Here is a 20,618-nt window from a genome sequence, read left to right as displayed (position 1 = left end):
TTTCTTTCACTTAGATGGGATAAAGAACTGGTGATTATCTTTACATGAAAATTAACACTTAAAGCACATTTCGAAATGCACCCTAACCCTTATACTATAATTTTCCAATTAGTCACTATATCACAAGCCATATTTGATCTTTTCTTAACCCTAGTAGATATTAACCTTTAATCTACACCCCATACTCATACATACCTCCTTTAAAAATGTAACCACATCTTCCAATCTTAATCATATTCTGGGGAGTATAACTTCAAAGCAGCTACTAATTCTTAGATACAAACTCTATTTATCCTAACTATCCATGCAGGAGCATAGAAATAACTGGCTTTAAAACCAGATGCAAGGAAAACCCTCTCAGTGCTGGTGGACCCATAGATCTGGTCAGGTCATCCATCTAAGAGAAGGAAAACTGATTTGTAAACCCGTGCCACTGGCCTCATACGTCTTGGCACCAAATGGAGGAAGGAGGCCTCCTCAGTCTTGGATGACAACCTCCCTAGAGCTGGTGACTTGATCAAATCACCGGTTTGCAAACCTAAACTGCTTAAGGAGTAGATAGGCTCTGCCTATCGCCCAGCTTCCATACTCCTTCCTTAGCCAGGAGCAGAGATGCAGTATCAGGGACTCATTAGAGATGACTAGTGCTTAGTCTTGTTTCCTGACTAGGGCAATGAATGCCGCCCCCCCACATTTGCCTTATTCTCTTCCCATATATCTGGACGTCTTGGGGGTGCTTGTTTAACATATATGCCAACATGATTGGATGGGGCCACTCCAGACAGGTTTGAGAGTAACGGTTTGATAGTTGCTGGTTACTGTTTCTGACTGACATTACAGGAGCCCTAACTCTTTGGTAGCGCTTAGAGCAGCTGTTCTATCATCAGTTGTATAATATTGGGATGTTTTTAGTGCCATGTCATGCATGGAAAGGAACCCTGCACTCATCCCTGGTGGGAATTCCAGAGGCCAGATTCCTGTGGATGAGGAGCCGGTTGATAGTCTGCTCATGTTGCATGATGGTAGCTATGCACATCCATTTTGCCTAGCACCTCGCCCTAGATCTTAAAATGAAATGACAGCTCAATCCCAAACAAAAAACGTTCAAAGCAGACACACTCAAATAATTTGCTTCCTCCATTGAGGCTTGCATTTACAAATATCCGAGGACTCAGAACTAACTTAGATGATGTAGAATCATTTCTCCTAGCAAACTCCCTGAATATCTTAGCACTAAGTGAAACTAAATTGCACTCCTCCACCCTTCTAACATCTTTAACATGTCTGGTTGTCTTCCAATTTGTCATAAGGACTCTGACAGACACAGTCAAGGACTTGGAGTCTGTATTCGTAACACCTTGCCCATGTGTAGGAAATCTAAACTAGAATTAGGTGACCAGGCCTTCATGTGCTTTAAACTAACTTTGCAACATAGCATTAGCTGTATTTTCTTTATCACTCTCCATCAACCCAGGACTGTACTATAATCAATCATGTTTCTGACAGCATAGATTTTGCACTCTCCCTTGACACTAGCACCTAAATACATGTATTTGGTGACATCACATCTCTAACTACACTGACACAATGGTAGTGTTATCGATATTCCTTGACACAGACAGTAACCTTCCCAACCCATCTCCCAAATCGTCAGGACCAGCAAGCCTAACTTCTGGATCTATTTCTGACAACAGTTCCTGAGGATTGTATAACAAATGCTCATTGCCCACTCAAGATGCTGATCATGCTGTGATAATGGTAGACATCACTCTAAACTCTCGATCCCAAGCTGAAGAGCCATTTCTCAAAACAACAAAGTACTAAAATAAGGCTGACTGAGATGCTATTAGAGATCACATCAGACACGCCCCATGGGGAAATATCTTTTCTCTTCCTGCAGAAGAGTGCATAAATGAGACGACTGAATGGTTCAAAGCAGCAATTGCAGCACATGTTCCTACACGGAAATTCTACAGCAAACCCCACCCTCCCCAATGGTTTACTTCGACTTGTGCAGCTGCCATTGCTCAGAGGCAACATGCATACCATAGATTTATCTAGCAAAAGTCCTGTACAAACAGACAAAAGTATATAGAAGCTAGAAGTAATTGTAAGAAAGAGGTAGCGGCAACTAAGAGTGAATATACTAAAACCACCAGTAGATGCATTGAAGCGCAGAAATTAGGAACTCATGATTTCTGGAAAATCTACAATAATGTATTAAATAATGGGCAATCAACAATACTTCTGCTATCCAACAATCATGACACAACACAGCAAATGAGAAAGCTAACATGCTTGCCTGTCAGTTTGCCTCAAACTCTACCTTGAACCCAGCAAACCATTCCCTCCCTGATTTTCATTTGTGGACAGAAACCATACTAGATGATCTGAAAATCACCGCTTCTCAAGTACATGATATCATAAAAAACCTAGACACCTCAAAAGCATGTGGACCTGACCTCATCCCTGCTGAACTATTAAAAAAATGCTCTGCTCAGGTTGCTCCAGTTCTCTCTCAACTCTTTAACAGATGTCTTAACGAATCTTGCTTTTCTGACAGCTGAAAAACTGCTTCTGTGGTACCAGTTTACAAATCTCTAGTGAAAAAAATGACCCATTAAATTATTGCCCAATTAGCTTCCTCCCGCTTTTTGACAAAATATTTGAGTCTTTAATTAATCAAGCTCTAGTCTACCACCTTGCAGCTGCTAAATTTCTGTATGACCATTAATATGGATTTAAGCAAGCCTGTTCTACTGCAGATATTCTAACTGTAATCTCTGAACGTAAATACCTAGCACTGGGTAAAGGCAGGGAAGGGGAGGCCAATAAGCCTAGATATATCTAAGGCTTTTGACAGGATATGGCATGATGGTCTTCTGATGAAGATAAAATCCTATGGTATTACTGGACGAATGCTTAACATAATTAAATCCTTCTTAAAGAAGAGAAGAATCCAGGTCATCCTCGATGGGCGTATGTCCAAACAGTATGATATAAATGTGGGTGTACCACAGGGATTGATCCTTGGTCCTTTATTATTTCTGATATTCATACATGACTTACCTGATAAAATTGTTACTGACATGGGTATATTTGCAGATGACACCATGCTCTATAGCAGGCACGTGGGGAAAACTAATGAGCACATATGTAAGAGGAAGACCTTTAGTCTGTATTGGAATAAAGTCAAAAATAGATGGTAACGTTCAAAGCTCATTTCCTTTGATAATTACATGAAACTTTTCCAACCACCAATAGCTATGGCTAAAGATACATTACCTGAAAGTACTTTGTTCAAACTCCTTGGCTTAACGTTCACAGGGAACATGAGTTGGAACAGATACATTGAGATCATTGCTAAGGCTGCTGCGAAGAAGGTGGGCTTTCTCTACCGTGCTAGAAAGTTATGCCTGAAAATATCCTGTACCTCTAAAAAGCTACCATTCGCCCATGTATGGAGTACTCCTGTCACATTTGGGCTGATGCATCTGCTATTAGTCTCTCACTCCTGGACAGTGTTCAAAAGAGAGTCGCCAACCTGATAGATCCTGAACTGTTATCTAAGCTTCAGCCCCTGTCCCATCGACGAAATGTTGCATCCCTCTGCTTGTTTTACAAGTATTTTAATGTTGGATGCTCTGATGATGAAGCCCCTCGATGAAAATAACCCTGACAAACCCGACAAGCAACGAAGTCCCACCCCTACACAGTAGAGATCCCTAGATGTAAGAAAGCCTTCTACTCTAATAGTTTCTTTCCCAGGACTGGTAGACTTTGGAATTCTCTTTCAGGTTCCTGCTTCCCCAACTCTACTGATATGCAGAAGTTCAAGTGTAACGTGAAGAGACATCTTGCTGCTAAGCTCACTATATGGCACCCCTGCAAGTCCTTGATAGTAGCCCTCAGCATCAAAGTGGCAATGTGCCTTGTTTGGTGTGAAAATGTAATAAAAAAATAACTGGTAAAACCAAACAGGAAAACCATGTAAAAAAAAAAAAAAAAAAAAAAAATTTATTGGACTTAAGGAGTCGGAGTTGGATAAAAAATTCCAACTCTGACTCCTAGCACTTTTAGAAATCTGACTCCGACTCCTTCCGACTCCAGCTAAAACCTCTGACTCCACAAACCTGCTTGTAACACAATCTAATTTTCATACCAATAATCATAATAATGTTCTTTCTCAATAATAACTTCTTAAAATAAACATTTAACTTTTAATAATAACAATAATAATGCTCTATCTTATAATCGACTATTAGCAAGGCGATCCCAGCGTTTCCTGGGAGGCTAATATATAACACTTGGACAGACTCATTTTTACCATAAGTAGGCCCAACTAAGACATTGACACAACATTCTTGAATACTTTACTTCTGCGCATGCTCGTCACACTTTTCTCTGATCTCGAGATCACCCAAGCAGCAATGTGAAGTATAATACACAAGTACAATGTTCAAGAAAGATTATCGCTACAGTCCTCTGTCTCTACTCTCGTTGCCTTCTCTCCTGCCTGATCGGAAATAATCTCCCAGCACCGAGAAATGAACATTGTTTTATAGTTTCCATCTTCACGCACACACGAGATTACGTGAGAACGGGCGAAATAAAAAATGCTGGCCGCCATGTTTGTTCTTCCTTTTCTTCGCCTGAACTCACTCGCTGAGCACCCATGGTAAGACTTGTCTTTCTTGCTTCTAAACACACAATGTTTCCTGGTACTTTACCTTAACAGCACTTTTGTCTGTCACATTATTGAACTCCTCCTGCTCAAGATCCTTTAGTGCGTCACTTTCTGAGGAGCTTTCTTCATGTACTTGTTCATATAACAGTGGAGCTTTGTCATCTGAGGAGGTAATGTCGTCACGGATGAAGCAATAATTTTTGCATGCTGGATGCACATCTTTTATGTGATGTGGTGTTCCATTAGTGTGGGCTATTGATTTTCATCACTGTAGTGTGTTGTACATTCTTTACCCAAAGCATCTCCCTTCTTATATGAACTAACAACTGCATTGTTGGACACCACCACTTCATTGATACCCTTGACACAGATCCTATAGGTGTATATTACATTCACAGGTGCAGTCGTAGCCATCTTGTCATCCTTAGGTATAACATTGTGAAGGTACACTGCCTCCAATATCATGCACTGTGTTCTTGCCACAATGCACTTTATTGTGAAATGGAACTTCTTGATTATTCCATTTCTCAATGGTATGTGAATGCACTGAAATTATGTGCATGGCCCACATCCATGTAAACTCAGGAAATCTTTTTCTGCAAAATGTTGCACTATTGTCTATAAGCAACTCTATTGGCAGCCCATTTCACAGAACACAATTTCCAATTGTAAGCCCCCAGTGTCTTGTCGCTGCAACTACTTCCAAATGCCAAAATGGCTATCAATGTCAGGTACAGTTAAGGGCCAAAATGGGTTATATCCATAGAAACTCTGCTCCAGTTTTCCGTGACATCAAACTTGCCTGACTTTCAATGCACTTAGGCTGTTCATCTATGGATGAACATTCTTTGCAATCCCCAACCACTGTCCGCACTTCAGTTTCAGTTATTACTGGGTTGATTAACTTTACAAGGTACAATGTCCTTTTCACACCAGGATGTCCTTTGGATTGATGGATTTCCTGTACTTAAAACATTGTGTTCTGTAGTTATGGCACACACAGGTTCTTTGGATTCTATCATTTTATAGATTTTATTTATATATTGCTGTGGTACCCATATATGTTGGTCAGCTCAGTTATTCTGAAACTTAATGAGCCCTACATCAATCGTCAGTGCATATTCTGAGGTCAACTCAGAGTGCTTCAGAGGTTGCATTGGTGCGTACTCTCATCTGTCCAGACAATAATGTCAGTTATCCACCGATATACACATGCAGAGTGAGTTCATAAATAAATGATTTTGGCTTTCCACTGCAATACAAGGTTGACATCAAACTCAGCCAAGTTTATATGCTTGTTCTCATATACCGCTCAGAGCCAGCTTGTGTTTTCTGCCACAGAATCATTGCTTTCTACAACCACGCAAGTGGCAATGGAACTAACATCTACCCACATTGTAACATCTTGTCCACAGAAACACCTTTAACTGGATTGTCCTGGGCTACTCTTGAACAAATGTCTTTGATCATCCATGCTAGAAGAGGGTCTTGCACTTCATCATCCCATCCAATATGGAGCCATACACCATTAAATTACCAGTAAATTTCCCGCCATACAATAACCAGCCATACACCATTAAATTACCAGTAAATTTCCTGCTTACTGAAAATACAATTCGACAGGTAACAGTTTTTCTTGCTCCTCTTGAACATGAAATCCCAACATGCATGAGCCAAGTCTCTGCTGTTCTGGAGGCTTTCTTGCCAGACCAAGGTTCTCCAAATGTTCCTTGACACAGGTTGCAGAACACACACTCATTCACAAAAATGTTAATATAAGATGTAGCCACGTTTATGATCTCATCCTGGCTAAGGATGGCATTACCCACATTATTAAAGTGGCAACATCGAGCCTAAATCCAAAATGAGTAAAACAATATCATTGTCTTTTGATTTCCACTGTTTGGAACAGCCAAAGATTTATCAACATTTACTTGCAAATAGGCTTGGTGTAGGTCTAGCACTGCAATGTGTTCGGTCTTTGCTCTCACCATTCCCTTAATTTTTGCAAGCAAATATCCATGTTGGCCACACACATCAATGTACTCATTTAGCTCCGGATAGTCCATAATAAATTGAACATTTTGTTTGTTTTCCTGCACAACAGCCATGAGGGGGATTACACCTTTTGAAGTATGAAGTTCATCCTCCAGATATGTCAGTAGCCAACTGTTATCAATCAACATTTGCAGTCCACAATCATATTCCTCACAAATTTCTTGGCTGGATATTCTGCAAGCTAATTTTTCAATGTAATTGGAGGTTGGTCATCAGCCCATTTTGAAGCTGCGGTTCACTTCCAAGGGTTCTTTTCATACTGTGGTGAAATCAGGTTTGGTAATGATGATAGCAGCAAAATTTGGTTTGCTGAATTGTGGAAATATCTGGCACTACTCCCAGCTGCTTGATTGCATCCAGCCTAGGTAACACATCAAATCTAATTAAGTATCCATCTACAACTAAAATTTCTATGTTAATGCTCATCTTTGCATCAATGTTGACTTGCACTACTCCTATTCCACAGCAGTTAAATGTGCTGCCGTCTGCTGTAAGCACAGAGATCACTTTCTTTGTCCATTCTTTACAACACATCTTGTGAATTAGTGACTGTGTGCATCTGTACTTTATATCCTATTGATGCAAACAGTTACAACTCATCAGTTTGGCTCTGAATTCTTGCATTCTCCTGCTCGTTTCCTGAACAAAAGTAAGCATTGTGCCCATGTTGTTGATGTTGATAACATGAGATATTTCTTTGGGGCTTAACACCAGCATCCCTGACTGTCTCACTATTCAGTAAACAATCACTTGTCCTATGATTCGATCCATTACATTTATAAGACTGTGGGGAAGTATCCATCTCCTTAGATGTGCCTTGTGCCAACCGTGCAGCTACTGCAGCTTGCTCTGTAACTCCAGTGCAGTTCTTTAAAATAGCACAAGTGCATGCCAGCATGTGTGATAGATCTAGGTTCTCCATCTGGGAGGATGCTCATAGTTCTTCCGCATAGCAATCGAGCGATGAATGCAAATTGCAGGTACTGATCTGATATGCCGCCAAACAGGATTGCAAGCCTGTGTAGTTCTGTCAAAAATACATCAACCGTTTCATCTATGCTCTTCTGAAACATTTCTGCAGTCAAAGTAATAGTAATTTAATCAGATATTACAAATTTCCTCAGATCAGTTTGACTTTCACCAGGTCTTCGACAAGATTTTGAAGTTGAAGCTTTTAAGAGTGATACAGTTTGATCATTTTCTCTAACCTTTTCAAAACTATTTGGATGGTGACATTGCAAATGTCTCTTCAAATTAGAAGCACTTTTATTGATGCACTTTTATTGATGCATCTCAAAATCTACTTATCTTACTTTTTAGTTCCACTGTCATCATCATTCTCATCTTCATTTACTGTACAGTTACAAACATAAATCTTATCTTCAGATAGCAAAAGGTGCTCAAATACACTTGATTTAGCTGGTGTCTTTCTTGCCATACTGATAGGGATATATATGTTTATATTTAAATTATTTTTAGTAATTGGTATATAATTCAAATTTGAAAAGACCACAAAAAGAAAAGATTCTGTTAATTTCTAACATATGCATGAGAAAAAAAAATCTAAGTTTAGAGAAAGCAAATTAGGTTAGGCAATCAGTTTGGAAGTAATTTTTTGGGTTCCAAATAACATACATATGTTTACATATAAATAATAACTGAATTCTAGGATTATTCATATACATGATGCATAAAACAATGAATTAGTAACAACTGAAAACGACTAATGGTGTCCCCCCCTCCAACTTCATTTTGTGAATTCTTGTCTGTCTTAAGAACTTCGTTTCAAAACAGCTTTCATAGCTTTGCTTCTTTTTCTTCTACTACAAAATACTGGCTTACGAAGCATTGTTCAAGCAGATCTCTTTAAAAGACAAGATATGCAAAAATGTGAAAGTGAAACAAAATCACAAAAAACAAATGAACAAAATCTCATTATGCACGATCGACTATAGGAAGCGCTGGCTAACCACCTTCTACCACCACCTTCGAGAGGAAAAATGTTGTAAAATAACAAGACTTGAGTCTTTTCTTTTTTTCGTATGAAAAAATAGATCATCTATTTTGTTAAACAAGTTATAGATCCAGAGAGGTAGACTCTGTCTTTAAATTGAGAAGAGAACAGCTGATCGCATGTATAATGTTATTGTTTTGGTTTGGCTTACGGACGAGGAATGACAGGAGCTATGCATTTCCCAGTGATTGCCTTTATTCAAGAGGGTCAGAAAGAAAACGGTGGGTAATATTAAACATTTTTTGAGTGACCTACATTGAAAAAATGTGACTTAGGATATTAAGATACAATAGGAGAATATTTCCCTAATTTTCTCCATCACAAAAATGCTATTTTTGAGGAGTCGGTAAATTTTACTGACTCCAACTCCTCTGGTCCATAAATTGGTCTTGACTCCGACTCCTCAGCCCTGATGGAGACAATAAGTGCATAGTTTGATGTCAGTGTGAAAACTGAATAATTGTGTGTATACACAATTATTCATGAGGAAGATTTGCACAAAGTTTGTCTCAAGGGTGTTCAGAGATGATCAGAAAGAAAGACGTCATGCCAGCAGGGAGATGGTAGAGCTGATGAATTCAGATCCCACAGTTCTTGATGCTCTGGTGACCTGTGATGAAAGCTGGATCTACTACTATGATCCAGAGACAAAGAGACAAAGTTTCCAGTGGAAGCATGCTGGCTCTTCCAGACCCAAGAAGATCAGACAGAGCAAATCTACCCAGAAACTTATGATCCCTTTTTTTAACAGCACAAGCATGATCTACATGCACTGGGTTCCCACTGGGGAGACAACAAGGAATATAATGTTGAAGGTTTAAGGGAGTTCAGGAAAAAATACCTTCATAAGAGACCAGCACTCTTCAGGTGAGTAGCATTTCTACCAGGCCAATGCATCAGTCCCCAACTCCATCCTTGTCACAGATTTTTTGACCAAGATGGGCATCAGGACTGGTCATTACCTTCCCTATAGTCAGGACCTTGCTCCCTGTGACTTTTCCTGAGCTCAAGGAAAACCTTAGAGACTGTCGTTATAAGACAATTGAAATGAAAGAGGCTGTGATGAGGGTCATTGACAAACTCACACAAGAGAACTTCCATGGGACCTTCTTGAACCACAATTGTGTTTTGGGTCAAACACTTTATTGATATCGAGAGTTGTTTACGTGGCTTTTTGGCCTAGCTTGAATTGAAATAAGAAAATTATGCAAATTTTTTTTTTTTCAATTTTGTATTCAACGTTCTGAAAAGAAGACATAATCGTTTTAAAACGATTGCAATTTAAATGATTAGGTAGAACCAAAAACGTTTTTTTAAATTTATGTGTAAAGTAAATGTATTATAACAAAAACTTATTCGAAAATGCATCATTTGAAATCAAAAAAATTCCACAAGAACTTTCTTCTCAACCTAATATAGTTTTATTACAAAGTCTTTGCCATAATTGGAATCAATTTTTTTTTTTTTTTTTTGTGTCCATTTTCCTGTATTCAATCTTATAATGTATGTTCATATATTTGTTGTATTTCTTTATTTTCAGACAAAACTTAGTTTCTATGTTTTTGATTGGGATGGCAGGAATGTTATTGATGATGACTTTCTGGGTTGTGCATTTTTAGACATCTCCCAAGTAAGGAATAAATATTTTCTTCTTTCTTTATTTTTTTTTTGTACGAGTATAGTGAGTCACTTACTACTAAAATTTAAGAAATAATCAGTAATTTTCTTATAATTAATGCAATGAAAAGCTTTGTGCTGTCTTAATAATTGAATACAAATTTTGTTAGCTATTGTCTTTTGTAAATTTCTCCAGGAGGAAACGTTTGTTATTTCTTAATTTCTAGTAGTAGTTAATACAGCATATGTGTTGGCCACAGATAATGTAAATTTCTGAAATCGTCTTACATTTATTAAAATATGATAGCTAAAAATATAATAAAGTATCTATTTCAACGAAGGTAGCTGTAGCCTCATATCTACAGATAAACAAATGATGTATTTACCCTGACTGAGTTCCCTGGAAAATAGTCCTATGTTTAAGAATGATTATACTTAATGATATGACAATCACCACCTGAATATGTAAAATGAGTTTTTGTGTGCATATATATATATATATATATATATATATATATATATAGTAATACCTCGGTCATCAAACGTTTCTGTAGTCGCACAGTCAAACCAAAAGTTGGACATTTTCTTGCCTTGGTAATCAAATAAAATTTCAGAGTTCAAACTGCTAACTCTGCTTCAAATGTAAAAAAGCAATGTTGTTCCTGTGTCGAATGTTGTGATTTATACTGATCGTATCAGATCGATGGTTTGATGTGTAATAATTTTGAAGTGTAGTGTAATGACCTGCCATGTGGGTCTGAATTATTTTTAAAACGGCCCGACAACCATTTGTTTGTTTGAACGGTGTCTGCGTTATGTTTAGCAGATCAGCGTGGCAACATAACTTTACGATAACTTCACGATTAGATTGGTCACCCCCTTTTTAGCTTGGGTCAACAGAGGACCACGAGGTGTCCAAAAAGTTGGAAAAAATCAGTTGAGAACAGGGCTTTGGTGCAATATGAAGAAAGCAGACATATTCCAAGGTGACATTGTGTGGAACATTTAAAAACAGATTGATTTGTTTTCTCTTTTGATGGAAGTGGATTTCTATTCCAAGCAACAATCACCCTATGCCTAAACCCTCTTCATCCGCATGTGCCATCACTTAATCATTGAAAGGTAAAAAATAAAAACGGTTTAATTAGAATTACATTTTATTCCTTCAGTGCAGTATATTATTATAATCATTTTAATATATTATTATAATCAGTTTAATATATGTTAGTTGGTAATTTTATGTTCAAGTAAATGTATAAAGTCCTCAAAGTTTGCAGATAAAAACGGACTTTTAAAACCTGGAACTAATTCTATTTTAGTTAATTTAAAGGGAAAATATCATTTCCGTTGTCAAAAGTTATCAGTGTTCAAACAAACTTCTGGAATGAATTAGGTCTAGCACCAAGGTACTACTGTGTGTGTGTGTGTGTGTGTGTGTGTGTGTGTGTGTGTGTGTGTGTATATATATATATATATTATGAATAAATGACAAGAGTCTATATTCCAAGTTTCATTATATTGACCATCTTACAATTTATTCCTTTAATTCAGTTTACACTTACAATTCTTGCCAGTATCTGTTTCATAGCACAAAATGAATCACTTAATTATTATATCAATCAGTGAATCTATTTTGCCCTTAACTCATCAGAAGAAATAACAACAATCAATCCATTAAAAGGAAATGTGTTTGGACATGATTAAAAAAATTGGAAGAGAAGTTGCAAAATTCAAAATGGCATGATGAAAGAAAACTATAAGGTATTTGCAACTTCTCTTCCAATTTTCGGATTTTTTAATCCTGTCCAGGCAATTTTATTTCCTTCTGGTGGATTGATTGTTGCTATTTCTTTTGATGAGTTAAGGGCAATATAGATTCACTGATTGATATAGTAATTAAGTGATTAATTTTGTGCTACAAAACAGATACTGTCAAGAATTGTAAATGTAAACTGAATTATAGGAATAAATTGTAAGATGGTCAACATCATGAAATTTGGAATATAGACTTTTGTCATTTATTCATTATATGCTTTGAGCTTCTTGAATAAGGGTTGGTGTATATGAAAAGGAAATATAAGTGAATAAAGAATATTTCCACAGAAATATATATATATGTATATATTTAGTTTTTTTTAAATTATTTATTTGTCAGTTTCCTTCTTTCTCTTTTAAGCTTTTATACAGATATTAATGTTTGATGTTTTTGAATTATTTTAAAGGAAAAATGGGTGCGAAATGAATCTAATGAGTGGATACCTCAGGTGATTTCTGTTGTGATGAAAAATAGTTTTTTTCTTTTTTCCCTGCTAATTACCATCCACTCCAAAGAATCCTGCCAACACTTTTTTCCCCCATTTGCATCCTAACAGTCATGGTTTCCTGGATTTGTGTTTGCTTTTCCAAAATATCCACTCCATCATCATAAGAAATCTTTAGTTTATTTTTTTCTTATTAAAAACAACTTCATTGAAAGACTTAAATAAGTGACCCTTCACAAAGTGCTGAATTAACTGGAATTAATCATAGTCAGATGAAGCAACATCTGGAGAGTTGAATGCAACAAAATTTCAACACGATCCAATTCTTCAATCTTGTTTTTGACTTTTCTGGTGATATTCATGAGAGGTTGCCAATTTGAAATGTTCAGTAAAATTAAAGTTTATAAAGAATTTTTCTATTCCAACCAAATCCAAAAGCTTGCAAGACATTGGCAGAAGGTCATAGACAATGACGTAGACAATAGTAATTCTTTGTGAAATAGTTGCTGTTTTTAATAAATTCTAGCATGATAAAACCATATTTTAACATGGCATGCAAAGTTTTTCCTCAAATAAGTAATTAACATAATAGTTAGAAAAAATATGTAATTTAAATTGCAAGCGTTATTAAAGACTTTATAAAGAAAACAATTTAAATAAAAACACAAATTAAAAAAGGGGTAATGAAGTAAAAAAATTACTAAAAGTAACATTATATAATATATAAAATCAGATTCACAAAGTCCAACATCAATATGTCTTACAAAATTATTTAATTCTGAATAGCCTATCAATTACAAAAATTTTTCATCTTGTGTCAAAATAAAATTTTTAATTTCAAGCAATTTTCTTAATTACATACTATATCTATCTGGATATTTCTTTTATAACAAACTTCAAATATTCACTATTTATTTTCGTTTGAATAATCAATAGTGATAATCATCCAATAAAGATGCTGCATTTATGAATTTTTCAAATGGGTATTGATCATTTGTATTTGAATTCTTCAGACAACTATTCTCGTCATTAGTGTTATTTACACGTTTCAATCAATAGGTGTGCTCTTGTTCCATCAGCCATGACTGAGTAGAAATTTAAAGTTATTTGCAATTATATTTTGAAGTGTTATCCCCTCTGTAACTTTACAACTAAATTTTGTCCACTACATCATGGTCCTTGCATAGTGGATACAGTAAAACAAAAAAAAAAAAGGTAAAATTCAGTTGTAAAGTTCCTCTTCTGAGGGTTTAAAGTTCCATCCTCAGTGTGGGCAACAATCAGATATAATTGTGAATTATTTAGGACTTCTACCCAGTCATGGCTGACAGAACAAGAGCATGATACCCTCATGGAGTTAAGGGTTCTGTTTAAAATTGTGTACAGATTCCTGAGTTGGACAGAAAAATTCTCAATCAATACGATACACCTGAAGAAGATCATAGGTTGCATAGATCGAAACATTGTGTGAATAACACTCACAAAATTTTTTTAGTCAGTTGACTTGTTACTTATTGGGAAGGAGGAATTGCATTTAGATCTATACCTCTTGTATTATCTTATTGCTATCTGACAGTCTTTAGATTTTTAATGGGAATAACAATAGTGTAAGGAGCTGGTTTTGTCTGCCCGGATTGAACTTCAATATTTTCAATGCTTTTTTTATATGCGACACTTTTTGTATTTTTTTTTTTTTGTTTTTACATGTAGATAAAAAAGCAAACGAAAGAGTTTTCTAATGTTGTGCATTATGTTTCAGCAATAAAAAAGTATCGGTGTAAATTAGTAATCATCTTGAATATGTTAGTATTTATTACTAAAAACCAAATATCTTGAAAGGTAACATTCTTTAAGCTTGTTTCTTACAAGTTGTTCCAAATTATTGTTACCAATTAATTACATGAACATCTATGAAAAATGGACTTCATGAAACACTATTCATCACTCGATGGTTGACATTGCCGAATAAAAGTTATGGTAATCTTTCTGTTTAAAGCATTTTAACCATTCTTATTTGTATCTGATTAAGAAATAAGAAATGTTTTCTTTCTTGATAAAAAGATATTTTTCTAGTAAAAATTAAATCATTTTTATCATATTACCAACAAGGAGACCCGACGTTGTCTGGAATTGAATGGTGATCAATGAATGTCTTACACTCCTATATTTTTATTGAAATCGCCCATTTTCAATTAAATCGATTGCCTGCTTTAACTGGGGGGAAGCTTCACATGCCTTTCGCAATGACTTAGTTCACGATACATTGTAGTTTACATTGCACTGTAGAAAACCTATTGTTGATTCTCAATTATTGGTACTTATTGAAGACATTCTGATACAAAGCCTATCTAAGAACACTGCCAAGCACACAAAGTACTTTTGTGTGAAATTTCATAAAACTCGGCCCAGCCGTTTTAGAGTCTATATGGAATGAACTCACAAAGTTTATTTTATATAATTGTAGAGAGCACTAATACTAGCATTGCTATCATGCTACATTAAATAAAGATAATAAAAATATGATTGGATTATTGGAACTACTGTTATTCTCACAATGTTTTGGTCAATGTAACCTCTAAATGCATCTTGTCAAACTTTGAGATTTGTAGAGAATTTTAAGTGGAACTTTTTATTTAAACTAATTAATTTGAGCTCATTCCTCCATCTTATATCAATAATGTTGCTTATGTGAAAAAAAGCACTGATCTCATCCATTCCAACGAGATGTAGAACATAGTAAATATTCATGAAAGTACTCACAAAATTCTGAGTCAGATGACGTAAGTGGAAAGGAATCCGTTTGAAATTTCTGTATAGATCCTCAAGTTCGACAAGACTCACCTGAAGAAAGTGAAAAGTTACATTGACCAAAACGCTGTGCGTATAGCATTTAAAATAATCCAAGTAATACAAATTATCATCTTGAAAATTGTGGAACATAATTGAAAAGTGTTTTCAATATGGTGGCTGCTGAGCTGAAGGTTTAAATGATCACTTGATGAAAAATAGATGAATAAAAAGTTAAATATTATTTTGGCTGAATATAAACAGATATTTTTCTCTACTCATCAGATGGTTTCACTCATTGATGTCTGGTACAGGAACATTGCCTGTTTTGATCATTGTTTTCAGTTAATATTTGCATACAAATTCCTCATGGAATTAGACAAGTCATTCAAAAAGTACTAAAGATTGTACATGGCTGATATGCATCATACCTTGAATTATAATTATATCTTTGGATGTATCTCACAGCATTTTGGCTAATACATCTGTCGCTTGCGTGACACTGCTGTCCGAACTTTCACCTTCCCGTTCCCACTTGACGCGTCTTCTCTCCACTCCAAAACGAACTTCTGCAACTTTAGCTTTTCTCTTCTACAAATACACCTTCTCCGCTCGCAATCAAACTTCAGAATGCCCTCCTTCCCCAAATCACTCCTCTTTTGTTTCCAATCAGGAGCATCTCATTTTCATACCTCGTGGTCACCCTGTAGGCATATAAAGAAACAGGGCAGCCATTTTTATTTCTTTCTTCTTCATTATGAACACGAGGTAAGCCACACAAAAACGCGGTCGGTCGTTCTTGTTTCTCTTTTTCTTCATTTACACCACAACATCATCATCATCATGACGAGCTCCTTGCCCGGACCAATGTGACTCTTCCTCTCCAGAGTTTCCTGTCTTCCATCAGTTGCCTCAGATCTTCAGGTTCACAGTTGGCGTTGTGTGCTATTTGTTGGAGGTACGTGGATCTAGGTCGTCCTCTGCTTGCGTATCTGTGTCGTGGAGTCCATAGCAATACATCACTCACCAATTCATGCTTGCTCCTCAGACAATGACCGGCAAATCGTAGGCATTTTCTCTGATGGTATTAGATATGGCAGGTAGATTGCCATAAAGTTGCTGCTTCATGGGATGATTTTGCCAAGATATATTTAATATTGTTCTTAGCATACGGGTGTATGTGCCATCTAGTTTTCTTTCCAATCTTTTGGTGAGTGTCCAGCTAATACAACCTCATGCTAAAATGGGAGAATAAAATCCAAGATGAGAACAGGAATCTGAATAGTCCAAATTATCAATATTCATCTCAAAACATAATTTAACTTCATCCTTAAGCTTTAAATTACAAATTCAACCAAATATCTACTATATGCTTTGTTTAATTCCTTTACAGTTTTGTCCTACTCTCTTAAGTTGATTTAAACATTTTCAATTTTACTTTATTAACCTAATTAATCTTTAGTGTTAGTAGGGAGTCTTCAATATGGGAGCTGTTCTCAATCCTGCTTTAACCTGCTTTAAGCTTTATTGCCCAGCCATGTCCTCTATTTTTGTAAATCGAACTAATATAACTTTTTCAAAAAGGATTACATTTTTTTCATGTTACAATAACTTTGGTTTAAAAATTTTTGAAATGAGGATTGACTATCCGTATTATTTGGATTCTTCACATCTCATTTTCGGTTTAACATCTGACCTTCTTCAGGTGTATTTTGGCAAACTCACAAATGTTTCTATCAAACTAAGGAATCTGGACAGAATATCTAACAGAAATCTTTACAAGGATCCGTGGTGCGGTGGTTCAATTACTGTGAAAAAATCAATTGTAAAAGTGATATTCTTCTGAAGGTTGGAAGTTCAATTCTCATTGTGGCTGATCAAAAAAATACAATTGCGAATTACTTAGTACCTTTATCCAGTCATAACTGACAAAACAAGAGCATGCTACCCCTGTGAAGTAGTCCAAAGGATTTCAATAATATGTTTACAAATTCCTCATGCTGCATAGTTCTAAATTATACGCCAATTATAAGCCAGAGATTTAAACAAAAAAAAAAAAAATGAGCCAAGCAAATGGCAGTCATTTTCTTTTCTTATTTAATTGTATCATTAGCTGCTGTAGAGAGACAAAAAGAACAGCAAAATTTTTACTTTAATAAGAAAAAATTGGAGTTGTTCTAGCTCTCTCTGCAAGAAGTGGAAATCATAGGTTCCCATAAAAACGAGTCTGCTCCAGAACATTTTCTGCTACCATCAGTAAAAATCTGATTTTGCCTTTCATCATCATTAGATGTACCAAAATTCTAGAATTTTATGTCTGAATTACATTAAAATTTTGAGTTACTTGTTTTTTTTTTTCTTCCTTTTAAATGTTCCAAGTGATTGCACCCTCAGATTCTTTAAATTAAGAACATTAATTATCATGAAAATTATAAAAATACAGCTTACATGATTAAAGTATGGGTTTAGAAAAATGCTGATTTATCAGCCATTAAATGGTTAATAGGAACAAATTTTTCTCCAATTTAAGTATCAGAAACTTTTGTATTTTTTAATGACACAATAATCAAAGAAAAGTAATTTGAATGTTGGATTCTGTACTCTGACTTTCGCTGTGGGAATTGAGGGGGAGATATATAAAAAATATCTCTTATGATCATTCCCACAAAATTGCGATTTGCTGTTTTATAGCCTAGAATAGCAGATATGCCAACACAGACACATGAAGTGTGAATAGGTACACAAACACATATATGACTACTTCATTTAATCACATAAATTTATATACAAAAATATAATTTTATGCGTAAATTTTCAGTATTTACTTCGACAGTGTTCAATGCATAGGTAGAGCTAGGTAGTAAGTTCTAAAAATATATATGACAATAAAGCTACACAGAATATTCCATGTTTCATTCTCGTAAGAATTCGTCAGGCTTATATATATATATATATATATATATATATATATATATATATATGACTAGCAATCGGTGCCCGGCGTTGCCCAGGTGTTTTGAAGTGTATGCTGAGCAAAAAAAAAACGGTCAATTTTTTTAAACTTTGACCCCTTTTATGACCTATTAACATTTATTGTTTAGGGATCAAGTAAAGTTAATAAGTTAAATCCATGTCCAAGGAATCTATATATAAAATATCACGTGTTCAGACCTTAAATTTTAGGAGGAGTTTGGTAGAGTTCTCAAAGGTCTAATTGTTGAACATTGACCACTTAATCGCCAAATTTCTGTCGAAAACCTATCACATCGATGTTCCCAAATCTCAGTACCCTGTATATCAAATTTCGAATCTGTAGGCTTAAAATTGACAGAGTTTTAGCGTAGGGAAATGAACACAAACGCACAGACACACACAGACACTATCACTTATACATATATATATAAACATAAACATCATATATATATAAGGATAATAGTACGCCATATATATATAACAAAAGACCATTATTTACTGAAGTGAAAGGAAAACCCGGGGGAACTTTACCCAAAAATAAATCTATATTTTTTTGTGTGTATTGATAGTCTGGTACTTATACAGTTTAGTGACGACATTAAAAAATGGAAATATTGAAAAAAAAATTTTATTGTACGTAACTGTTATAGACTGAAGTTCTCCGAAAAAAAATTTCACTTCATTTGATCAAGTATTTTTTTTTTTTTTACATCGAAAGAAATGATTTATCACGGCAACGTCAACGTGGCCATTTTGGAAATGTTATTGCAGGCCCAGGAATTCCCCAAGGGCAGGTAACTGCCGTACATAGCAGAATACCTCCATTTTAGGCCAATCTAGCCCTTTATTCCCGACCAGAATGAGATTTTTAATTTTTTTTGCGAAGACAGATGCCATTTTTGGGGTGTTTTTTTTTTTTTTTTTTTTTTTTTAATTTGTAACAGAAGTAAATAAACGAAGTTTCGAAGTTATCCATGCGTGTCCAACTGAGCATCTTTTGAAAATATTCTCGTATAAAAATTCTTCAATTCTTTGCATTCTTCAATTTCTTTGCATATTCAATAGTATTCTTATTTTTAAAAAAAAAAAAAAACGCAAAAAAATTGCAGATTTAAAAAAAAAAAGAAAAAAAACGTAAAAAAATTGCAGATATGTTGTGCGCACTGCGCATCTCAATATGGCGAGAAAAAAAAAGGCTAGATTGCGAAATTTGGCCTAAAATTTTTTTTCAATATTTCCATTTTTTAATGTCGTCACTAAACTGTATAAGTATGGATAGTCTTATCAACACCCCTTTTTTCTATTTATTTAAAAAGAAAATACAACTTTATACAAATTCCCTATTAGTTTTTTTTTTTCGGTTCTAACGATGATCATCTTTATTTAACTATTACGTGTAATTATATTCATACAGATATTCTATATGATTTATATTTGCGTAATATTTGCGTAGAAATGAAGAAAATCAAATTTACTGTGTATTTATCGTGTTGCCATAACAACGTGACGTAGCCAAGGACGGTAGTGGACGTGAGTGTGTGTGCGTGTGTGCGCGTGTTTTAATGCTGTATTGTTTCGTATCTTATCAACTTCTTCGAATCTATGTGTACAGTAATACAAACCCGTTTTTCGAGCTGAATAAATTTGTTACATTGAATAAAAACACGAAAAATATATCCAGTTTGGTAGAAAAGTAACTTATCTTGCCTTTGGTAACATTTATTTGTTATATATTTGTTTTTTGACAACTTTTTCGAATCTATGTGTACAGTAATACAAACCCGAAATGAAAAGACCACGAGCGAACGCGCGTTTTACATAAAAATAAATATTTTTAAATTTTATCTTTATAGCTTTAAAAAAAAGTTTAAAAATTTTATCAGACGGCATAATTTATTTTTAAATATTGAAAAAGTTCAGGAAAATTAATTTTTGCTAGATTTTCAAAACATTGTTTTCGTGTTGTTTACGTGTCTGCGGCTACACCAGAATGGCGGCCGTGATGTCGTAGGTTGGATTGTAAGATTGTGTAAGTTTCGTATTTTTTTTTATTTGTAAATAACAATTTATAAAAAAATTAAACCCTTCCAAGATGGACAATAAATAAAGCCATAATATTTTATGGTAAAGTTAAGAGCCTACGAACCATAGTTTTTTAGGAGATGTGATTATTGGATTAACCAATCAGAAATCGTCTGTGGCACACACATCTCTGTTTTTA

General features: G+C 35.1%; 1 protein-coding gene across 12 annotated transcripts in view; it reads left to right on the top strand.

Annotated features, from left to right (window-relative positions):
- Window positions 1–20,618, top strand: part of LOC145255736 (extended synaptotagmin-1-like) — an 888,623-nt gene that overhangs the window by 333,140 nt on the left and 534,865 nt on the right. For 6 of the 12 annotated variants that reach the window (XR_013863897.1, XM_080114361.1, XM_080114357.1 and 3 more), the window contains exons 13-14: window positions 10,300–10,389; window positions 12,599–12,640. The exons of 1 other annotated variant lie outside the window; for it this stretch is intronic. Coding sequence is in view for 10 of the 11 variants with exons in the window: in XM_080114361.1 (XP_079970487.1) it covers window positions 10,300–10,389; window positions 12,599–12,640 (132 nt within the window). In the remaining variant the exon portion in view is untranslated. The remainder of the gene's footprint in view (window positions 1–10,299; window positions 10,390–12,598; window positions 12,641–20,618) is intronic. 5 more of the 12 variants (XM_080114367.1, XM_080114365.1, XM_080114359.1 and 2 more) reach the window with 1 other exon arrangement.

The sequence above is a fragment of the Euprymna scolopes genome, chromosome 31 (genome assembly GCF_053919585.1).
Source record: "Euprymna scolopes isolate OS-2025 chromosome 31, ASM5391958v1, whole genome shotgun sequence".
NCBI classification, from domain to species: domain Eukaryota; kingdom Metazoa; phylum Mollusca; class Cephalopoda; order Sepiida; family Sepiolidae; genus Euprymna; species Euprymna scolopes.
This window is presented reverse-complemented; position numbering and strand designations above follow the sequence as displayed.